Source organism: Camelus bactrianus, chromosome 16 (genome assembly GCF_048773025.1).
Source record: "Camelus bactrianus isolate YW-2024 breed Bactrian camel chromosome 16, ASM4877302v1, whole genome shotgun sequence".
NCBI lineage: Eukaryota > Metazoa > Chordata > Mammalia > Artiodactyla > Camelidae > Camelus > Camelus bactrianus.
The window spans coordinates 47,651,383-47,675,875 of NC_133554.1; the positions used below are offsets into that span (position 1 = coordinate 47,651,383).

The following is a 24,493-nucleotide window of genomic DNA, read 5'->3' on the forward strand; positions in this document are numbered from 1 at the left end:
ACTCAGAACTTTAAATACATATATCCACTTTTTTCCTCTATGGCATCTGGGTTTTACATCTGTTTGAAAAGAAAGTATCACAACAAAAACATAAATTAATCCATGCTTTCTTATTTAAGTTTTTTTGTTATTGTTTTTAAGAGTGTTAAAAAAAATTTTTTTTTTAATCCTCATTTATCTGAGTGTTTTGGCTGAGGCAGAAATCCGGATGGCATGCTCCCTCCTTCCTTCTCCGACAGGCAGTGCTGTCAGAGCAGATTCCCTCGTGTGTTCAGGTCTTTTTCCAGATTCTGTTTGATTCCACTGCTCTACTTCTTCTGTAGCACAAATTTATTCTGATTATTGTGCTTCAAAACACATTTTAATACCTATTCTCTTTATTTTGTATTACCTATTTCCCATTTCTTGCATTAATTTTTCTAGATGAAATATTAGGATCATTTTAGTCAAACCCCCTGCCCCGCCCCCAAGGAGGAAAACTCCTACTCACAATATAAATGATTATTAATTCTAATAGATTAATTAATATACCGCATGGCATCTTTAGAAAATGTGATATACACGCCTAAGCATGTGATGTGTCTTTTCTTTTACTCGAAGTATCCTTATATCTTTAGTGAAGTTAATGATGATTTATTTACATAATCCTGAATATTTCTTCTCACATTTATTCTTGGTTGTTTGACGTGTTTTATTGTTGCTGGGACATTTTCTTCATTATAATTTTTAAAAATATGTATTGTAACCGGGTTAAGAAACAGAAACTTACCAATATCCACTACATCCAAAGCTAGGGTGTCCCACCCCCAGGCAGTCACGATCCTGACTCCTGTGTTCTCATTTCCTCGCTTTTCTTCACAGTTTTACCATCTATGTGTGTGTCCCAACCAGTATGAAGTTTGGCTTTTGAAAACTCAATAGCAAGAATAAAAACTAGCTGCACAGGCAAGAGCAATATTGTCATTATTAAAAGAAGGGTCACAGGAAAAAATAAACTTGTCTCTAGATCGCAGTTTACAAGTTAAGAAACCTCTTACGATGAAATCAGAGGGCAAGGGCATAAGCAAGGCCCAGAAGACAGCGGGCTCACCGCTCTCAGGCTACCTGGCAGGACCGCGGGTAAACAAGCGCAGCCCAGAGACGGACTCCGAAGTGGGCTGCGCTGCACCTCCTGCTTTCCTGCCTTTTGAGGATTCTATGGTGTCACTGGTGGAAATTCTTAGTTCTCCTGCACTGACTTGGGATTTGGCCTTCTTGGGTAGGATACCGTCCGTCCACCTGCAGTACTGCTTCACAGTCTTACTGGTGCTGTATTCTCTGTTGTTCCCCTTGTCCCTGTGGGTTTATGCTTTGAAGAAATCCCTCTGTCACAGTTTTGGTAAGTTCAGCAGGGAGCAAAACTAAACGTGTTTACTCAATTTGTTATTTTAACTCAGAAATCCCGCTGAATTTTTTGTCATGGTTACTGTTTGTATGTATGACACCTATTCCTCAGTATGGTGGCCACCCTATTTAATTTTCATATTATTTTATAATTTTTTGGTTAGTCTTCTTAGGTCTTCTGTAATTAGATCAACTACACAGAATTGTTCCTATATTTACTAATATATACACATTTTATTTCACTTGGTAAAATTCATTAAATAATACTTTTAAGAAAAGTTAAAAGATAGCAGTAACAGTAGGCATCCTAAATGTTAATGGGAATGCTTCAAGAGTTCAATCAAAAAGCATGATGGGGGGAGGGTATAGCTCAAGAGGTAGAGCGCATGCTCAGCATGCTCAAGGTCTTGGGTTCAACCCCCAGTGCCTCCATTTAAAAAAATAATTAAATGAATATATCTATTTAACTCCTCCTTCCCGCAAAAAAAAAAAAAAAAAGGTGTGATGACTTGATTTGAAACACAGCTTTACAAAAAACAGCCATTCATCTATATCTATTTAATTAAGTTTTTTTAAAACAAAGAATTAATAATGGACTTGTATCTTCTCAATAAAGAAATACCTCCTTGGCATTTAATGAGATAATTAGTTTTCTTTCTTTGACTTCTTAAAATAGCATGGTATTAATAATCTCCTGAGAATGGACAAATCTTCCACACTTAGGGGGATCCAATTTAGTAATGATTTATTATTCTTTTCATTTACTTCTGAATATATTTGCTAATGTTTCATTTAAGATTTCTTGAATATGCTTCTATTTGCTATTAATTATTAATCAATGATAAATATTTACAAAGGAGACAGGGCCATAATTTTCTATCTACTTCTATCTATCAAGTTTTATACTAACAGAAATAATAATGCACAAGATTTCCTTCTTTTTCTATTTTATGTAACAGTTTAAATAGAACTATCTGTTTCCTAAAATTTGAAGAACTTCCTTATGAAATCATCTGGTCCTGCCCATCTCCTTACTGACAGATGCAGTAACAGCCTTCAAACTGAACCTGAAATCCTTTTCCTGCCTGAGACTAGAGCATGGCCTATGCCCTACTGTCCAATGACTGGGGTCAGTGGGGCTCCTCCTCTCCAACCCTTGCCCCACCCAAGAGGAGAAGCCCAGTAGGACACTTTCCCTACAGATGTAGGAAGCCTGAATACTATGTTAGTGGACTCTGAAGGCGTAAAATCCCCAGTATCAGTGAGAGAGAATCAGAAACAACGTTTGGTGTGTCCCCCCTTTTTATTCTTGATACTGGTTATTTGTTCTTTGTCCTTCTCCCCTTTCCTGATAATCTCATCAGAGGTTTGTAAATTATACTAGTATCTAAGGTACGACTGCTTACTATTTCATTAAATATTTAGTATCTGGTATTTGTCAATATTTCCTTCCTTTGGTTTCACTCCTTGAGATGCATGCCTAGCTAATTAATCTGCAGTTTTTCTTTCTCAGTATAAGCGTTGAAGGCTACCAATTTTCCCTGGGTAGTCTTTAGTTGCATCCCACAAATTTCAATTCATGTCGTATTCTCGTGAACAGTCATTCAAAATGTTTTCTAGTTTCCACTATGATTTTCCTTTGATCATTTGTTATTTATTTAAAAGTGTATTTCTTAAGTGTCAAGCGTACAGCCCTTGTCTTTCTTTAAACTTTTACCACCAATGTCTACATCCTTAAACAATATTATAACAATATATTAGCTAGCATACAAGCTTTTAAACTTTATATACACAGACTCATACTACATGCATTTTTTAGGAAAAGAACTGTTTTACTGTGTTACACGTTTCTGAGATTCAATCTCACTGACTCACGTTGCTCTAGTTTGTTTTTTACTGCTATACAGCAGTCTATTAAAGAGCCACACCAATTTAAACATGGCTGACTATGGGCATTTAGGGATTGTTACCAATTTCACCACACTATAAGAAACATCTTTTTTACATGACTCCTCACGTACAGACGTAAGGTTTCGCTAAGGTATTAAGTGAGGAACAGAATTGCATTCTCAACTTTTGTTTTTAAGAAATTGTTTTCTAAAATGGTTATAGCACTTAGCTCTTTTATCAACAATGTGTCAGAATTCCTTCCCTATTATATCACAAATTTTTCACAGTTTAATGGATATGAAATAATAGCCCCTACTTTTAATGTGCTTTCCCCCACCTTTCATGTTTCTTGGCTATTTGTGTCTCCTCTTCTCTGAATTATGTTTATACCTCTGGTCTTCTTTTCTACTAATTGGTTTGATTTTTTTTCGTACTAAACTGTAGAAGTTCTTGAATATACTGTGTATACTGGCCCTTTTTGATTCTATTAAAATAAAATAATAAAAATACCTTCAACCAGTCTATGATTCAGTCTTTCAGGATGATACACTATTATAAAACTCAGAAAACAATCCATTATTTACTGATAGATACATAGGTGATAGAACTACACAGTAAAAGGAAGGGTGTGACAAAACACAAATGTAAAAATTATGATAAACTCTCCAGAAAGGCAAAGTGATGTGAATGGAAAGTAGATACAATGATAATGCTATTTTTATGCTGGGTGGTGAATTCACAGGTGTTTATTTTATTATTATCTATTATAGCTTATATATTACATGCAATCTTATGTATTACATATTAAACATAAAGAAGGTCATTTGTAGTATATGCAGACACACAGATACACACATGCACACGCATTCAAATCTGATAGATAATATTCTTATAAATGGAAGAAATAAACATACCCGCCTTAGGTACGTTTGGGGAGATACTGAATGAATTAGGAAGGAGAGAAAACAATCAGAAGAAAGAAAAAAGGAAGGAAGTATAAAAGGAACAGGGGGAGAAAGAAGGAAAGAGAGGCAAGGAAGGAAGGGAAAAGGGAAGGGAATGGAGAGGAGGAGGGAAGAAGGAGAGAACCTTGCTCTAGTGTTATAAAGACAATCTCTTAATTTTCTTCTTGGAATTTTAAAAGTTTTTTGATTTTCACACTTAGAATTTACTGGTCTATTTGCTTATTCCACAGTGTTACAGCTACCAAGTAAGTTCTGTTACGTGTGAGGGCAAATCCTTCTGCACCTTGTCCTTCAAATTTACCTTTTCTGTTACTGCCCTTTTCCATATACGTTTTTCAACTATCTTGTGAAATTCTATATAAAGGCCAACTACAGTTAATCAAAGTGATTGTACTCTGTGTATTAACATGAGAGAAACTGACACTTTCAAGACACTGAGACTTCCTATACATGGACATGAGATATATTTCCATTTATTTAAGTATTCTTTAATGTTTTGCAACAGACTTTATTACCACTTTTTCAAAAAAGATCCTGCTGTCAAATCTTTACTACTGAATATCACAATAAGCATTTTATGAATAAAGTATTTGGTTGAATTTCTAGATATTTCCTTAGGGTCAAGTCTTAGAAGACTGTCACCTAAAAGTGTGTGACCACAGTAGTGCCAAAAGTGAAAGTCTTTGTATTAACTTCAAATTTTCCTGAATCATGGTCTCTAATTTTTAAAAATTCAGAGTATTCTATTTGATCTCATCATATTTTTTTTAAAAAAAAGTTCTTTCATACATATCACTAGATGTGTAATACTAATACAATTCATGATATAATTTTATAACTCTTGTAACATGTTTAAGACTAGTCATAATGAAAAACCAGGAAGGGGGGAGAACCTGATGTTTTTACAAAAACTGAATTGCATCTTTCATTAGAATGTTTAATATTTAGAATCAAATTTATAAAAGGCATGATTTAATCACTTCAGTTACATTTGAGTGCTAGAGTTTTCTTTGGCAACACGTAGCTTAGTTTTAGCTCTCAAAGTGTTGATCTCTGCCGTCAGAGACCACCAACACAAGTTTCAGGATGAGCACTGAATAGGAGAATGTCGTGACAGAACAGTTTGGGGCAAGTCTGGAGGTAAAGGTAAGAAGGAAAAACAGAAACACAGGCCTCCCATCTGCCTCTGACTCTTCCCTTGCTCTCCCTGCCAGAGAAATGACAACAGTGAGGACAATAAAGGTGCGCCACCCTCTAGCTCCCCTCTCCCGGGGTGCACTGTCCATAGCACCTTAACTTAACCCTGTTTTCTTTAACCCTAGGAGAATCAAGTCTATTCTGTTTGTGGAAGCTTCTATTGGTAGTAGCATTACATTCAAAATAGAAGGGAGAAAGGAGAGAGAAAAAAGTATCCATTAGATTAATGAAGGGAAACACTACAGAAAACTGAGAGCAACCCTTGGCAGATGACAAATATTTAGTAGGCGTATTTACTTTTCTTTAAAAATTTTCATAAGATAAAACACAGAGGTAGAAGGCAACACAAAATACATTCATATAAAAAAAAATTGCAGCAGTATACCTTTGGAGTGGGCCCTGGAGAGGGGATGGGAAGGTAAGACTGTTTTTTACTTTTCACATTGAATAATAATTTTTTTTTACCATAAGCTTATATTATTTTTTGTAATAATAACTTTGTAAAGATTAAAGTAAAAAAAAAAAAAAAAAAACCCCATTAGGGCTAAAAAGTAGGCTCAAATCACAACACTTCTCTCTTTTGCTAACCATCGGCTAAAGTTACACAGATCAGCATGATCCCTGGCCAGACACTCAACTCTAAATAAATCAGATGCTTAGCACATTCTAGAATAAATATTCAAAAAATATGAGCATTCTTCCTATTCAATAAAAATGCTTTTTATTTTAGAAACTACTTTTAATTTTCATATACCTGATCTTTTTTGATCTTCATTACAACCCTATATCATAAATAAGAACTAATGTTCATTTATGCCCACATCTTAGAGAGGAGGAAAATGAAGTCAAGAAGAGTTAAATCTTTAATACGGCCTTCTAAACAGATTAACTTTCATTATTCATAGACTAACATTCCAAGAGGGAGTCTAACACACCATTCACAAGGCTCAGAATTCACTTACCTGGTATGTCCTAAAGATTCCCGCCATATTGGTAGCATCACAACTGGCTTAACTGCACACTCCAAAATAGCTAATGCCAATGCAAATTCTCTGGGTTTGCTACACATCTGAACAGCCTTGATCCAATTCGCCCTATATTTCAGAAGGAAAAAAAAAAAGAACAAGACTTCACCTTGTTGATCTTAAATTAAAAGCACAAGAGTTGTGATTTATGATGACTTCATCTTACAGGGCATGTGTTTCTAGGCTAAACAGGTATAAAATAAACTGCTACTGGAAGTCTCTATCTCATAGAATAATTGATTTTGAACAATGAAAGGAATCCCAGCAGTGAGTTAGTCCTCCAATTCCTTAGACCTTCTATAATGTTCTGGAACTTTGTCTGCCCTCCACCTGGTTCCAGGAACAAAGACCCCACTTCCCAGAAACATATCAAATATAGCTAATAATGCTGGCTCAGGAACTTTGCAAGTACGTTCATATCCCTAATATCCCAGTGTTTTGCTAACTAAACTGACTTCATTCAATTCATTAATAATGACAGTTTAAAGAGTGCAGCTGCAATAATCATTTTATAAATATTTACTATACTCACAGCAATAAATAACCTTTAGCTTCGTTTACCTGTGTGAAGCCCAATTGGGATGAAGAAAGGATGAAGGGATATTGTTTTCCAGTTGGGTGATAGTCAGTCTCAGAGTAGATATGGTAAGAACTTTGGACCCATGGACAGAACCATTCCATTTGAACTCCCCAGCTGGAGTCAGACAGAATTTATGTGCAAGATGCCTTCTCTTATCGTGGTCTTCTCTGTGCTGGTGCTTATTCAAAGCAAATGAATTGGTGGAGTATTGATTGTGGTAGACGCGATATTTCCCTTCTTGACCCAACTTAAAATAATTGTTGATATTTCCCTTCATGACCACTTCCTTTTTGGTGCTCAACCGTGAAATTTCTCCTTGAGAGTTAACTACCAGTACCTGACCAATAAAATTAAAATATTCCATTATTCATATCAAATATGTACATTTGATCAACTGTCTTTTAATATCATAATTTATCATTCGAAATAAGTGAAGATACATCTTACGACTAAACTTTTGAAGTTTAAAAGCTAAAGCGAACTGTTTATAATTAAACAACCAAGATACGCCTGCAAAAAGAAAGAAAACTAATCTAATAAAGTGTCTATTATACATCAGACATTATTAAGTACTTTCATGTATCTCAAATATACACATAAACTAAATGTGTAATATGTAAATCGCTTGCCAATCATTATTTTTAGCTTATAATATATACGAGTTAGGGACAAAAGAGGGCATTACATGTACTATTCCCCCAAAAATATATTCCTAAAAATACCTTTTCTTCTGCTCCTTTTATCTTTCCAGCTTAAGATGAGAGCCCATGGATACACTGAAATAGTGTTTCAAACAGCTGATTCCAACCCTTTAGTGGACTGTGAAGTCCATAGTGGGCCTTATTCAGCTTTTTAAAAAATGAAATATAATACAATAGACTAGAGTAGAAAAGAAAATACCAGAGTGCTTCCTACATAGTAAGGTAAAATACTATTTCAGGAAACTTTTGAATGTGTGTACTGGGTTGCTCTGAAAAGTGTCCAACTGAGGGTCAGGGTGAAAAAGAAGCTTGAAAGCTGCTGCCTGAAAGCTGAGTCCATGATGGTAAAGACACTATATACTGCATATCTACCCTGCAAATAATTCTCAAATCTGAGAGACACAATTGTGACCATTATTCTATCACTACGGCTGACTGGGTTACAGAACGTTCAGTCTTTTGTTCATAATCCGAGCTGAGGTGCTGTGCTGTCCTACACACTGTAACTGTCATCAAAGGGCAGCCCCATCCTTTACCTGCAGGCTCACCGAAAATGATCATAGCTAACACTGAGCATGAAGTCCTTAATAAAGCCTACAAAGAGCCCACTCCTTCCCATATCTTGGAAAAAAAAAAAAGGCCTCTAGCTCTTAAGAATTACATACAATAAAATTAACCATGGGGTAAGGAAATATACCACCCACTTAACAGCATTTCTATGCATGGACTGAAATGTGGGTTGACAACTATACTCATTTGATTGTTTTGGGGAGGAGGTAATTAGGTTTATTTACTTATTTATTTTAACGGAGGTGCTGAGAACTGAACCCAGGACCTCATGTGTGCTAAGCATGTGCTCTACCACTGAGCTACACCCTCCCCACTGACCATACTTATCATGATACGAACTTAACACTTTTAATCTTGTTACCCACCACGCTCTTGGAAGTCAAGAAAATACAGTTCAAAAGTTATCTACAAACTTCCTGCCCTGATTTTTAAGTTACAATAAATAAAATTATTTTATATTCCAGAGAATTTTGTTTCAAACAGAAAGAACACACCTCTTTGCCCTCCTTAAATAATTTATTTGCTTCATGGGCTGCGGCTGCCACCTGTTGGCTCTTCAGCTGACTAAGTTTGCTGTCTGGATTCCGTAACCGGGTGATGATTCGAGTTGAACCAGATGCTCCTCTTCCACCTCCAGGAGACTCACTTATTTCCCCATTAGACTTCTCTGATTTGAAATCACCTGTTATCAAATAAAAAGTCAAAAGTAACTGCTAACAGTAGGTAAACTATATATAGTAATAACACGCTACTCATCCAGAACTACTATGTGGTGGACATCTAAGATTCAGAAAATAAGCAGAAAAAGTCCTTGAACAGCCAAGAAAAGTATTAATTCTTAAAGGTTTTACTCAGAAGAAAGCATATAGAATTTTACTGTGAATCATTTATTATTTTACAGAAAATTCAAACATGCCAGGTTACCTGTTTCAAAGTTCATCTACCAAAAAAGAGAAAGGGTTGCTACAAATTTACAAGTAACAGACATAATAACTCAAAAAGCACACTAATAAAATGTTGCCTTATATATTCATATGGATTTCTGTATTAAAAGTAAAGGATATAATTAATTTTAGAAAGATTTCTATTGAAATTTTATTTAAACACCTAATAGTTTAAAGCTTATAAACATAAATGCCAAGTGAATTTTCTCTTAAGGAAACTAATTATCTGTGTGTGCAAGTAACTGTACATATGAAAATCAACTGCATTAGTTTTGTTTCTAACGTAATAAAGGTCTCTCACATTTTCACAGGATTTCAATTTTTAAAAGTGGTGGATTTCACTGCCAAGAAGCAATCTCTGTTTTCTCATGAATCTCACTTCAGCTGAAAACTTCTATACATTCTAAAACTACTGCATCTCTGTCCAATTTCCATTGGCCAGATAGTTGAACAGGATCTCATTTTTTTTTAATGTAAAGCTTTTAAAAACTAAGACAGTGTGGCACTGGCAAAGGAAAAATCAAACAGAAAATTTACTGTTACATATTATAAAAATGACATTTTGAGTAGAGGAAACAATTAAGCTGTGGAAAATGGCTACCAATTTTGAAAAATATAAAAGTTAAGACAATACAGGAAACATCTATTAACTTTATGTGTTCAACACCCCTTCTTTACTCTGGGGAGATACTTTCCCCCCACCTCAATCATGTGACTCTGCTAGGGCTGCAAATCAAGAATCTTGCCCACAGTGATTTTTCCAGGACTGGCTATGTGGTCCAAGCCAATCAGCATCCTATTTCAATTTTTAAAGTCTGGAGCTGGAGAAACAGTCGTGCTTTTTGTATTAGTGAGCAAAGAGGGTATAAATTAAGTTTGGCTACGTTGACCCCACAACATGGAGAAAGTTCTCAGCAATACAATAAGCCCATCCCAGAGCAGGGAAGCATCTGAGAGGAAGACCCATGACCTCCTCTTTTGGCTCCCAGGGTCCAGTAACACACCCAATGCTGTCATTGCCTCTGGACTTTTCAATTTTAGGAGCCAACAAAATTCCCTTTTTAAGCAAGTCTGGTAGATTTCTGTCCCTTGCAACTGACAAATTCTAAATAACCCAGTAGAGTATTTTAAGATTTTGGCCTCAAAATACGGCACTGACTACACCAAGATGGAGCAGGAGTCCTGGGTATTTTGCCATCCAGGCTGGAAAGCCAGTAACCTTCGATCGATGTGTGGTAGCAAAGCAGTTGGTTAGATTATCAACAATTTTCTCCTGGGTCTCATACCATGATTCTACCCGTGCTGGAGTTTGATGCCAACATGTTGAAATACAGTGGCTACTTGTTGGGACCACTTTTGAAATCCTACAATAAAGACGTTTTCGATATCGTTTGGTCTAGGTCAGACTTCCTAAAAGCAGAAAGGGAATGGCGCTGCATTTTTTTTAAAAAGAAGCCCCTCAATTTAAAACCAACAATCCAACACTGATGAGAGTCAGTCCTTTGCAATTTCGCTAAATTTGGTGCAAAGAAGGGAAAGGAGCAGAAAATTCATCCCTGGGGGTAAGACCAAAAGAAGTCGAGAAAGGGAACAAGGTTGAGGTGGAGGTCATTACACACGCATCCTGCCCAAAGGCCATATTCCTCAGTTACAAAGCAGCGAATCACTGTGGTACAGCCTGGAGGCAGAGTACAGAGCAGCTTTTACTCCAACCTCTGTAGCTCATTGTTTAATGTTATCAGGAGGCAGGGGCCCAGCCAGACTTTGTTCACTTGAGGGCCAGGGCTATTAGTCTGCTAAGCAGACAAACTGGGCAAATAGAGGGGGTTTACCTTCAGGTGTCCTGAGCCAAGTTTCTGGGCATTAGGTACTACCTAGATTATCTAGGCAATCTATAAGGGGGTGTTACTGCCAGAAAAACTCCAAACCTGTCAAACTGGAAAGTATAATTATTCAAACCTACAGCAATTCCCAGCAGCCCATCCCTGACAGAAGGCAGCTGGATCTAGGCTGTTGAAGCAGAATGGCCTCCAGAAGGGGGATCTTCCCATAAGTGCCTCACTTCCATCATCCCAGAAAACCAATGGAAGCCAGATTTATCAAAGAACATCGTCCACCATCAGAATAATGAGAGTTACAGGTAGTTAAATTCATAATTTGGCTCATAAATTATGAGATCGAGCCAAGCCACATCCAGATGTAATCAAAAATAATACAGAACACACAGAAATCCTAAAAACAATTAAAATAATCAGATGTACTTCTGGGAGAGAAGTTTTTGAAAACTTTTTCAGTTGTGCTTCAGATCTTTGCATTATGTTTGGCAGAAGCCATTTTTGAATTTGAATACATATGTCTGTGCTGACCTAGGGTGGAACTGTGGATGTTTACTGTTTCCTATCTTTACCAGCATCTCTCTTTCTTTGGAAAACCATTCCGACCCCACTCCAATCCTGTATTTTTGATGGAGCCATCAGTCATAATACCTTGCCTGCCCTGGCCACAGGAGTGGGAATAATATGTCCAAGATAGGCCACTCAAATTCCTTCCTCAAGGACTTTTGATTTGAAGCAGGAGTAGGGGCCTTGCCTTTGGGTCAGAGACCTTGGAAACATATGAATACAAACCGCTGGTGCCATCTTCCCTGCCACTTGGAAAAAGCCTGTCTGTATTAGGAGAGAATGAGGTTAACACATAAATATATGCAGATCCAAAAGGTGAGACAGAAAGAGGAAAACGGAAAGAGTTTTGATACCTGGGGGTCCAGTTACGCCTGATGATAGCTTGGACTTCCCAATTATATGAGCTAATTGAACTCCCTTTTTACTCAAGCTAGTTTAAGCTGATTTGGTCACTTGCAATAGAAAAGGTCCTAATTAAAACAGATCAATCTCATACTATATACAAAATTATACACCAGAAGTATTAAAACAGAGTTATAGAAGTATTATGTAAAATTACTGTAAAATACAGGTATATTCTTGGGAGAGGGATGGTCTTCCTTAGTAAGACATAAAATCCAGAGAAATCCTAAAGAAAAAGATTGATAAATTTAACTGCATAAAAAATATTAAAAATTATGTATAAAATAAGAGTTAAAAAACAAGCGATTACTATATACGTATATATGTGAAATCAAAGATTAATACTTACAATAAATAAAGCATTCCTAAAACTCATTAGGGAAAAATATCAAAACTCAACAGGAAAAAACGAGCAAAAGTACGAACAAGCAATTCACAGAAAGTTTAACAAAAACATGAAAAGAAACTAAGCCACATTAGTAAGCAAGAATATGCAGATTTTTAAATGAAGTACTTTTCACCATCAGCAAAAATGTAAGAGACAGGTGATGTCAAATACAGGTAAGAATATGAAGAAATACATATGTATATAAATTATTGGCATAAATCCCTTTTAATGTACAATTAAACAGTGGTCATCACTATTTTAAAAATGTACCTACCATATGATCCAGCAATTCCACTTACTGTTTCTATACTGCCAGAAATACTTGCGTAAGTACACAAAGATGTATGCTGAGAAAGTTAAAAAGCACCACTAGTTGTAATAATGGAACAGCCTAAATGTCCATTAATAAACAGTATATGAATTATGGTTCATTCATACTGTGGAGTACCATGCAGCAGTTAAAAAAAGAATAAATTCAGTTGATAACATGAAAAGATCCCCTACATGTATGACTGAGTGAAAAAAGCAAGATGCAGAACAATACATGCAAAATGATCCCGTTTATATATATATTAAAAAAAAAACTTTTTGTGAACACACAGTAATGTAACTGCACGGAGAAAGATATAAAATGTTACACACCAAATGACGGTGGTTACCTCTGGGGAGGGGGTGTGGAAAAGACATGTTTTTTCATATGTGCTTGTATTTTTTTTTTTAAACAAAAACAATGAACGCCAGTTCTACTTGTGTTAAAAAAAAAAAAGAAAAAAGAAAAAAGAAAATCTAAATCTTCCCACCCCCATCAAACTTTTATTTTAAAAATTAAAAATTAAAAAAAAATTAAAAAGTCTGTTTCAATGTATGAAGTGTATTCTTACCTATCTCTTCTTGAATAGAGACAGGTGTATGAGACTCTCTTTCTCCATTTTCAGGATCATCAGCTGCCTTAGCAGATTCACTCTGGGAAGAATTTAGTTCACTGCTGCTGTTACTGTTTTCCAGATTAGGCTGGATGGAGGTAGTGGTAGCACTAGTGTTACTGCTGTCACATGTCTTGTTAGGTTCTTCTAGAAAAATAGAATATCTGATTTTTAAATTGGAAATTACATCAAAATTACTAATTGTCAGAAAAGACATTTACTTGTTCTAGGATTGCATTACAAAGCTAGATGTTAAAAGGAAAAGCTGCTCATGTATGAATAATGCAATGTATGAAAAGAAATTTGCAAGCAATACTCTACGAATTGCTTTTTTACATCTCTCAACATGAACTCAGAGTCTTATCACCTTAGTCTGTAGGACAAAGCAGACAATATTCCAAAATAATAGTGATATAACTATCTCACAAAACTTATGATGTATCAGATACTGCAGAAGTGATTTTGTTGAAATAATTTCTCAAAATTTGACATTTATATTCTCAATTTTTAGAAAGTATTCATATATTAGAAACAGAATTAAACAGGATTATTTATCTCTAAGGTTTTCTGCCTGAATTCTATACCCCTAAATTTTACTAGAAGGTAATGCCTAAGTGGCTGTTAATTTCAAGAACAATATAACAGTATCACTAAGAGTATACAGTTCCTAGAAGTATATCAAAATGAACACTGCCGTGAAAAGGCCAAGGTCTTTCCACTGTAGTTCAGAAATCTAGATTGACACAACATTGTAAACTGACTATAACTCAATTAAAAAAAAAAAAAGAAAGAAAGAAATCTAGAGCCTCTCTGTGCATTTCATTTTGCCACTCTTAACGTACCTTTTAAATCAATCACCTAAATTAAAAAGTGGTTGATATCACAAAGGCTATCTGTTATGTATCATGAGCTCCTAAAATTTTTTTGTGGAAAAAACCCAGCAACCTGATAGAAAAATGGAAAAGACATGAACAGTGACAAAAGACATGAAAATGGCCTTCAAACATGGAAATATACTCACTTAATTCAAACTAACAGAAATGAGAAGTAAAATCATTTGGAGAAACGACCTCCAGCTACCAGACTGGCAAAAAACCTCTCTCACAGTACACTCAGGTAGAGAAGCAGCGGGTTAGGTACCCCCACACACTGCTGAGGGAGTGCAACATCGTGCAAAGTGGATAGAAGGGAACTGACAGTAACTAGAAAAATTACAGATGCATTTGGTCTTAACCTAGCAATCCCATGTCCAGAAATCTATCCCAAGACATACTGGCAAAAATACACAATTACTTTTTTACAGAGCTACTCACTGCAGCATTATTTAGAAAGGCAAAAGGCCAGAAGCGAAATGCCTATCAGTAGGGCACTGGCTGAATAAAAAAACGGCACATACGATGAGATATCATGCACCCAAACAAGGACTGAGGAAATCATTGTATCTACATATGAAATGATCTTAAGAGTAAATGTAAAAAGAAAGGTACAGGATACTACTTACAGCATGCTAACTGTGAAAGAAGGGAAGAGAAATATGAACTTATGGACATATGGTGCTTTTATTTATCAAAAAACATTGGAAGAATAACCAAAAATAAAATTTAAAAAATGGCTACCTATAAGGAAAGGGAAAGAAATGGTTGCCTAGAGAGGGAAGGGACAAAGCTAAAGATTATCTGAATATATAGTTACAGTTTGTCTTTGGAATCATGTAAATGTTTCCCATTTTTTAAAAAAATTAAAGTTAGAAATGCAATCATTAAAAACTGAAAACAAACTGAAACAAAACAAGCTAACTATGTATCAAGTTGTCAGCATTAACCACACAGAGAAAAAGATTATTTCAAGTGAATTTGGAGCATAGTATTCTGACTGTACGTTCTTACTGGAAATACGGTATAAAGACAAATTAAGAGCTGCAAAAAAAAATTCTAAATGTCATTTAGTAGTCTTACTGTGAGTAATATTAGTATTATGAAATTACTATGATATTTAAACCATTTCCCCTCATTACTATTATTATTGCAAATCAGGATATTGATAATTATATTAATACTACAGTATTACTATTAATGGACATCCGTATCGGGATAAAGCAAATACACAATTAAGCTACTGCTGTTAGGAACTAAGGCTTTTGGTATAAGGGAAAAGATATACAAGTGTAAAAACACAAACTAAGTATGCAATCTTTGCTCTGAATTTGAAATGCCAACATGAATTGGTCTTTTTCTGTTCTAAAATACGTATTTCCTAACACTACCACCAAAAAATCTGAGAGGCAGTGAGAGCCCAAGAGCAGTAAACACTCATGGGCCCAGATTGTAGTCTCTAAATATTATTCGCCACTAGAAGGGACCAGGGCTTCTTAAAGGTCTGGGGTAGGAAGTGTGTAAGCTAAGCCTCAGACATCTTACTCTGCCAAAAAGCAAAGAAGCGTAAGGAGGACTACTGGGGTCATGCACAGCGAAAGGACTCAAAAGCCAACAGGAGGGGGCTCCCAATGATCAATACAAGCAAAATGAATGGTAACAACAACTGACTGAAACACACTGAATATATAAAGACCCACGAGTTCAGACAGACATGTAAAATGAGAAAGTTATGCCCTTTCCACAAAAGTCCATAACTCATGAATCATCACTGAAGATAACTGGACACCAACTCCTAACTCTGAAAATCAGACTTTAAGAAAAATAATTAAGCATTTATTCCTACTCTAATTATATTTCAAGGTATTCAAATAGCCTTAATGAGGGAAAATTCCTTACAGAAGAATTTCAGTTAAAAAATACTGAAAAAATGATAGAATTAGAAATCACATAACTTTCAAATAGATAACTGATTTTGAAATTCACTGATCAATCTCAGCATTTGTAAAGGTAAAACATATAGACATCATGAGCCTTTTGATGCAATATGATGGGAAATACCTAGAACATAGTTTATGAAATATTCTTGCCAAAAATACTTGAAAATGAATTTAATCAAGCCTTTAGAACAAATTAAACAACACTAGGAAGAGGAAGGATAAATCCTGGATGTGGGATATTCCATGGAGGATATCCTAGGATCCTTCAACAAATCAACAGCTTCGGGGGCTGCGGGGGAGAAGAGAGTCATGGAAGAGAAGAGTGCTCTAGATTAAGAGACTCAGTAAATATAAAAGCAAATGTCATGTCATATGGGGATCTATTTGGAGTTACTTAAAACAGAGCAAATGTTTAACAAAATCTTTAAATGAGGAAATTTAAATTGACTGGACAGTAGATGACATTAAGGAATTGTTGTCCATTTTACTAAAATAATAATGGCACTTAAATTATGTAAGAAAATGTCCATATTCTTCAGAGATGTATGTAGTACTGATTATAACATGATGTCTGGGATTTGCTTTAAAATACTGCAGTAGGAAACAACCCAAGTTCACATCAACAGGAAAGGGGATAAATAAACTGTGGTATAGTTCCACAGAGGAATATTATAATGCAGTTAATATGAAAGAACTCCAGCAACATACATTAGTAACATAAAGTGAAAAAATTAAGACCCCCCTCAAAGTCACACTTAACACGATATACTTAACACAACACACTTGCTATAAAGTTTAAAACAACCAAAACAGTTTTTAGCAAACCATGTAGATCAACTCAATGAAGCAAGAGTATGTGAGTTACACAGCACTTTGACCTCCAGTATCAACAGTCTTAATTCTGCTGGATTTCCCTTATAAAAAGGAAACAAAATGTTAGCACAGGATTCAGAGTGACAATCACTGCAGGCAGGAGAGAAGGATGCAGGGGATGGGACTAAGGAGGTGGTCTAACGCAGGTTAGTTTCAAAGCAGGACTTAACTTTTTGCTTTGGGCGATAGGTTCCTAGATGTTTATTTCACTAACAAAGATAATTTCAAACATGAATGAATAAATTAAGGGGGACTATGAAATGACCAGTGATGAATGCAATTAACTAAGTACTATGATTTATCTAATAGTACAAAGCTATATGGTCAAAGGGGGACATTTAAAAAAATTTGGAGCCTCCTTCCCAAAAAAAGGAGTTTAAAAAAAAAAGCATAGGTGAAGCTACTAGGATAAAATATCAATGATTTTAAAATCTAAGTGTTAGATCTACGGGGGAGGGGTCATCATACTATTTTCAATTTTTGTGCATGTTTGAAAATAAGAACTTCTGTGCATGCTCATAATAAGAAAATTTTATATGAAAGACAGAAATGGCAAATTTAAAATCTGACAGCTGCAAGCCAGTAATATAATCAGCTAACCCATGTTGGAAAACGCATATATTTGGAAGAAAAGAAGTCTCACACAAATAGCATCAAATTCCTCACTAATCATTCCTTTCACAGCTGTGGCTCTGGTTCTGTAAAGCGCAGTATTCCTAATCTATAATTGTCTAAAAACCATCTTCTCAAGTAATGAAACAGCATAGAAAGACGTCCCCTCATTTATGAGCTCAGAATTCAGAGTGCGTTTTCTCACAGAACTGTAAGAAAAAGTGATTCAATTCCAGACCAGCCCACAAAAAACCTTTTTTTTTTTAGCATATAATATACCCCAAGCATGGTTTTAACTAAGAAAATAATTCTGGGATAGGAATTTAAGAGATTCGGACTATAGATATCTTAAAATACTTCAGAGAAAGTGCTCTCTGATATTAGGAAGATAATGGTACTTCATAAAAGAGCAGGCAGGCAGTCCCTCACCAAGGTGTTCTAATCTAAAAAATCCTGTTAATCCACTGAAAGCAAACTGAGTTCAGAATCTATCCATTTAAATTTTCAAGGCGTTAATGAGCTGGGGACTATTATAACCCATAATACATAGTTCTGTTAACTTGTCTTAAGTGGAAAACAGTGTATTTCTTCATTTCAGTTTAAAATGCTGACTTTGTTCTAGAACTCTTTACTTCATTAAGCTATAGGATTAAAGAAATCTCAAGCATTTGCTTCAAAACACCATAAAGAAGATATCACCTGCCACAAGTCCTCATAGTCCAAAAATTCTAGACCAGACGCTAAAACCAAACATATTAAAAAGAATAAGAAATAAAAGAGCAATATTTAGCTACAGAACCTCCAAAAGCCATTTTCAATCAATTCAATGAGGAAAAAGTATGTGGGCAATACATCAGTTCAGCACCTAGTATTCAAAAGCCTCTTATATCCACTGAGTTTCCCTTGTAATAAAACTCAAACCTAAAGCAAAGTACTATCTTTTAAGATATCATTTATCCCAAAAAGTTAAGAAATACGTTAAATCAACATGTCTTACAGTTCAACATTATAGATGTTAGAGTCGCAATACATCCATGGAAACATTATAAAGCAATTAAAAATAGTTATGGAAATAAAGCCAGTTTTATCTACTGCTGATACTTTCTTAATCCCAGGTATTAAATCTAAAGGTATAACTTAAATAAAACAAATGCTGTCTGTATTATATGTCTGAATACAAATTCTCAATATGAATTTGAATTTGAACTTAAAATACTGGAAAGACACATCCCCCTCTTTCCCCTTATAAACTGAAAACTCAACATTCTAGAACAAAAAGCTTCAAATCTAAAATCCAGAACAAAAGTGTAATTCTGAAATTGGGCTTTTTGTTAACTACAAAGAAGTTATATTGAGTAATAAACAGCACACTTGCTATAAGAAGTCATTTTTGGCAGCACAATTATTTTCATGAACTGAAATGAAGTGTCTGGAGTGTAGACACAGGGGGAAACGTGAGAAACAGGTATTCAGAGATTAACTATATAAAGTGATGTTTACCAACATTTCCCAAAATATGGTCTAACTTTTCAGTTTAATCTTCAGTCTCAGGCACATAAAATCTTTCTGATCACTGATCATACCCAATTTGAAATCATGAAATCTGCCCATTTTTCTGATGTTCTCACTCCCACAGATTTTTAAACTATAGATTTCTAATTTTTTCTCTGCATAATGCTGCCTATCATAAGAAAATGATAGTGCTCTCTGGTAAGACTTTAAAAATATAGTTTGAAATTCAAAAACTATATTTTATATAAAGATATTCTAAAGTAGAGGTATTTCTAAAGAGATTTTAAATTCTCAAGTTATTTTTATAGATTTTTCTATTCCAGAAAAGATACACAATACAAATACTAATCAAAATAGAGCTGTTACAGTTTAGGAATATTATTACAGATAAAGGACATTACACAATGATAAAGTCAGTTCAAAAAATATAAAAATTATGTGTAGCTAACAACACAGCTTCAAACTACATAATGCATAAACTAAAAATATTCAAAAGAGAAAAAGGCAATCTCACAGTAAATAGTTAGAAATAACATAAAAGTATCTTGCAGGGAGGGAAGAAAAATAACAAGGATTTGAAAAACACAATTAAAAACCTTGACCTAATTGTCCCATACTGCACCCAAAAACTGAAAATATATATCCTCTTCAAGTGTATGTGAGATAGTTAATCAGTGTAAACCAAATGTTGGACCACAAAACAAGCCTCAACAAATCTTAAGGGACATAAACCATATATAGATTGTTCTCTGACTACACTGGGTTGAACTAGAAATCAGTAACAAAAAGATAACTCAAAAATCTCCAAATGTTTGGGTATTAAGCAATACATTGCTAAATAAGTGATGGGTATTTTTAAAAAACACATCATAAAGGAAATTGGGAAATATTCTAAACTGAATGACAAAGACAAAATTATATATGAAAATTTATGGGATGCAGCTACAGCAGTACCTAGAGGGAAACTTATAACCTTGACAACAGACATAGAAAAAATAAAAACTAAAAATCATTAAAGCATCCATCTTAAGAAGCTAGGAGAAAAAATAATAAAGAGGGTATGAGAAATTACTGGAGGTAGTGGATACATTTATGCCATAGATTGTGGCAATGGATCCACAGTGTGTATTTCTCTCAAAACTCATCAAGTTGTATACATTAAATATGTACAGCTTTTTGTATGTCAATTATACCTTAATAGAGTGGTTTAGGGGGAAAAAAGTGAAGAAGAAAAATTCACAAAAATGAAAAGGAAAGGAATGTAATAAAGATTTTTTTACAACTAGAAAAAGCATACTAATAGAGAGGATCAACAAAGCCAAAAGTTATTTTTCTTTCAAGACTAATAAAATTTGTTAGGTCTTGTGAAATGATTAAAAAAGAAAACAGAGAACCAATTTCTGGATAAAAAAGATAACATCACTACAGATCCTGTAGACATTAAAAGGACAGGATGTTACAATGCCAATGAAATTTAAAATTTAGATGAAGTGGGTAGATTCCTAGAAAAATGAAAACTTACTAAAATTGACACAAGAAAACAACAGAAAATATGAATAACCCACAATCTACCAAAGAAATGATATCTACAGTTAATAATTGTCCCACAACAAAAACTCCAGGACCAGATGACTTTAGCAAACATTTAAAGAATAAATGCCAACCCACAGAAACTCTTACAGATAAAAGGAAAAGTGGGAGTTTGTACCAGCTCATTTTATGAGGCCAGCACAGTCTAGGCACCAAGTCCTGACACAGACACTATCAGGGAAGGAACCTATAAGCCAATCTCATTCATGAAAGCTGATGCAAAAATCCTAAACAAAATATTAGAAAATCGAATACAACAATACTTAAGAACAAAAATATATTACAACCAAGTTGTGTTTATTCCAGGAACATGAGACTGGGCTAAAAGTTTTAAAAAAATCAACATAGAAACTTCTGCTTTCAGTCAAGATGGAGTAGAGGGACTGGACCGACCCTGACCAGTGACACAACCATAAATAAAAAAAGAGACCACTTAATAGGAATAAAAGAAGTGACAGGCACTTCAGAAAAGAAGATATCCAAATGACACATACATTCATATACATACACACACACACACACACACAGACACACAAAATACGACATACACACACATACACAAAAAGGTGCTCAACATCCTTAGTCACCAGGGAACTGCAAGTTCAAATCACAATAAGATATCACTAAGTTCCTATCAGAATGACCAAAATAAAGAGGACAAAAAAAATAAAGGCAAAGAATTACATAGTATTCTTAAAATACATAGACAAATTCTTTAAGGATTCCCATCAAAGTATTAACTATAATTCCTGATTTTTGATGAGATCAGCAGTGTTTATTTTCTTGTTTTGCTCATCTAAATTTTCTAATTTGTTTTTCAAAAAATACATATAATACCCTGTAATAAATTTTTTTCATTTTTAAAAATGGCAAAAGGAAAGACATGACATTCTTGGTGTGATGTAACTTATTTAGAATATAATTTTAATTTTAAAAAGCTTAAAATATTTATTACTGGTTAACTTACATTTCCATGTCAAAATATATCTTACAAAAAATGTTTTATGACAATGGTTTACTATCGTAACATTATGGTTTAAAACGTTGTTTAAAAAAACTTACATGACCACATACATGCAAACATAAAATTAATCTGTTAGTAAATATAGAACTGGAATGGTCAGATCATTCAACGTTGAGCCATTAGTATGTAAGTACTTAAAACCAAAATATCTGCCACTATGTTTTGATGATTAAAATATAAAAATGAGTCTATTAGACAAAAACAGATAAATGAATTTTTTAAAGCATGAATATTATGATGAGTTTCAAGCACTAAATGCAAGAACATTTGTCAAACTCCAAATGTTAGGTGACAATTTAGCAATAAGGGATGGCACTTATGTAAGCAAGCAGCATGAATGAAAAACATACTTTAAAGTTTTAGGTGACATTCAGCTTTTACTCAAAAGGGAAGGATTTCCCCCCCATTACAGAGGCATTGATACACTGCCCTCTGTACCTGGCACATCCTGGGGGAGCTCAGATGCCACCTTCTTCTCTGCCATGTTGCTGCTATCATGGGTTTCTGAGAGACACCCCACAGGACTCCTCCCTTCAGAGGGACTAGTCTCTTCTGAAGAAGCATTTGTTGTGTTGTCGCCAAGATTTGCTGACACAGAGTTACCTTTATCCCCAACTTCTGTTGGCTCTACAGTAAAATGCACAACAAAACTTTAAAGATATCCTTTAAAACTGCTTTAGGACAAGTGGCCACATTTAGTCAACTACGAAAAATGAATGATCATCAAAAAACCTTTTACTTGATGGCCATTTTGAAGCAATTAGATTCTGGGATAGTTCTGCAATACGTAATCTAAAGGGCATTTAAGAATATTTAATATATCAAGAATGTTTAAAAAGTTAATTTTAAAATGAACATATTTTATCACATACCAATAAAAATAGTATTTTTTTCACCAACAAATCTCACAGGGAAATGGCACCTTGTTAGGAAGGATAAACAGAGATAGGGGTATAACATTATAGCAAATCCACCAAAATACAAAACTCATTACGATGATTAAGCATGCTATAAGGAGGAAATGTAAAATTAAATAGCTGTTTATAATAAAAAAGATTCATTTTCATTTTGCAAGCAAAACTGGAGATTTCATAACACTGATGAAATATTTCTTTTTAACCAAGTAATGCTTTTACCCTCAGATTTTCCTTGCTCAGGATCGTCATCTGCTGTTTTGTCATCATTGTCTTTTTCAAGGGACTGGTCTTCAAACTCCTCTCTGCTTTTCTCAGTGTCTTTGGAGTTAATTTCAGTCTCATTCTTGTCCTTTTCTATTTCTTCTGGGCTTCTAACAATATCAATGTCTCCCTTTTTTGCTCTTATGGATTCCAAAATTTCTTCTACAATAAAATAAAACATTTTGTTTCCATATATACCAAATATAAAAGTATTACAAATGCCACTTAAGAGTTTTAATAGAAGTTATTAAAGTTAAATTTGTTAAAAGCATTAGAACTATGAAATAAGGGTCAAGATTATCAATAAAATTCCGATGTTTAGAAAACTCAATTTGTTTACCTTCACTTCTAAAAAATACATGCTAATTACAGGCTCTAATTTCTTTTAAAAGAAAAAGGAAAGAAAGAAAAATTAGTCTACCTCTTAAAGCTGAGATTGATGAGATTACTGTCATATCCTCTGCCATACGAGAAAAACTGTAAGTTGATACAGACCCACAGACTGGGCAGTGTGGGACAGTGACAGAAACCTAGAGACGCATGACCTAGTGCAGATCTGACTTGAATTAGCTATGTGAGCCTGCAAGCTACTTGACCCTAAGGCCTCCACTGTAAAAAGAGAAAACAGAGGTGCATTTGGAAACATTTCTCTCTGTAGTCCCGTAAGTTTCTGCTCACTCAATCCCTAAGGGCTCTCATCTTCTTTCAACTTGGGCAGAGTAATATATACTACAGTCTGGTGCAGACCACAGGGACTCCTGGATATTAATGATATTCTTTGGGTTATGTCCATTACTATCATTTTTTATTTTGTTGCTCAAACTGTTCCAGCTTTGGCCATTGAGAGCTTTTCCAGGTTAGACCTGTATCCTTTAAACATCATTCATTCATTGATTCAGTATTTTCTTACTTACCAGCACTACGAGATGCTCCAGACTCACCTTGTATTTTCCCTGCCCCAGCCCTACAATCCACCACCTCTCAAGGAGCTTTGATTCTTTTTTTTTTTAAATCATGATATGATACCTATCAGAGAATGATGTTTAGAAGTTATGATCTGGGCACTATGTGTACTTGTTACAACAGGGGTGTCACTGCTTCTACACTCTCTCCATCAACAAAACTAGGAAATGTACGCATGGATGCTAACCCATGTATATACACATCAATATTATTTCTGCATCTCTCTGTCGGGGGAGGGTGGTACCTGTGTGGTTCATTCAAGCATTCCTCTGTTGATTCTCTAACTTGTCTGTCTGACAGAAGTTCTGCTTTCATTATCTACAATATATCTATTTATTTAGTCACTCCTATTATACACAGTAAATTAGTTTCAGAATTGCTAAGCTGTATTATGAAAAATAAATTTACCAACTAGAGCACAGTGTTTGTGAACAAGAAGAAACATGTTTAATGCCAATGACATGCACTCATTAGACATCTTTCGGGGTTTTAAAATTTCCTTTGTTTAAATGTTCTCTACTTTCATTTTCATCAATATTTCTTAAATTGCAGGTTTCTA

The 24,493-nt window shown here is 34.7% G+C and overlaps 1 protein-coding gene across 15 annotated transcripts in view; it reads right to left on the minus strand.

Annotated features, from left to right (window-relative positions):
• Nucleotides 1–24,493, minus strand: part of BPTF (bromodomain PHD finger transcription factor) — a 128,066-nt gene that overhangs the window by 58,758 nt on the left and 44,815 nt on the right. For 10 of the 15 annotated variants that reach the window (XM_010948665.3, XM_010948664.3, XM_010948661.3 and 7 more), the window contains exons 4-9: nt 22,930–23,133; nt 22,232–22,420; nt 13,329–13,517; nt 8,806–8,993; nt 7,022–7,377; nt 6,398–6,529 (exon numbers count right to left, since the gene is read on the minus strand). In XM_010948665.3, coding sequence (XP_010946967.2) covers nt 6,398–6,529; nt 7,022–7,377; nt 8,806–8,993; nt 13,329–13,517; nt 22,232–22,420; nt 22,930–23,133 — 1,258 coding nt within the window. The remainder of the gene's footprint in view (nt 1–6,397; nt 6,530–7,021; nt 7,378–8,805; nt 8,994–13,328; nt 13,518–22,231; nt 22,421–22,929; nt 23,134–24,493) is intronic. The other 5 variants (XM_074343498.1, XM_045511960.2, XM_045511954.2 and 2 more) reach the window with 4 other exon arrangements.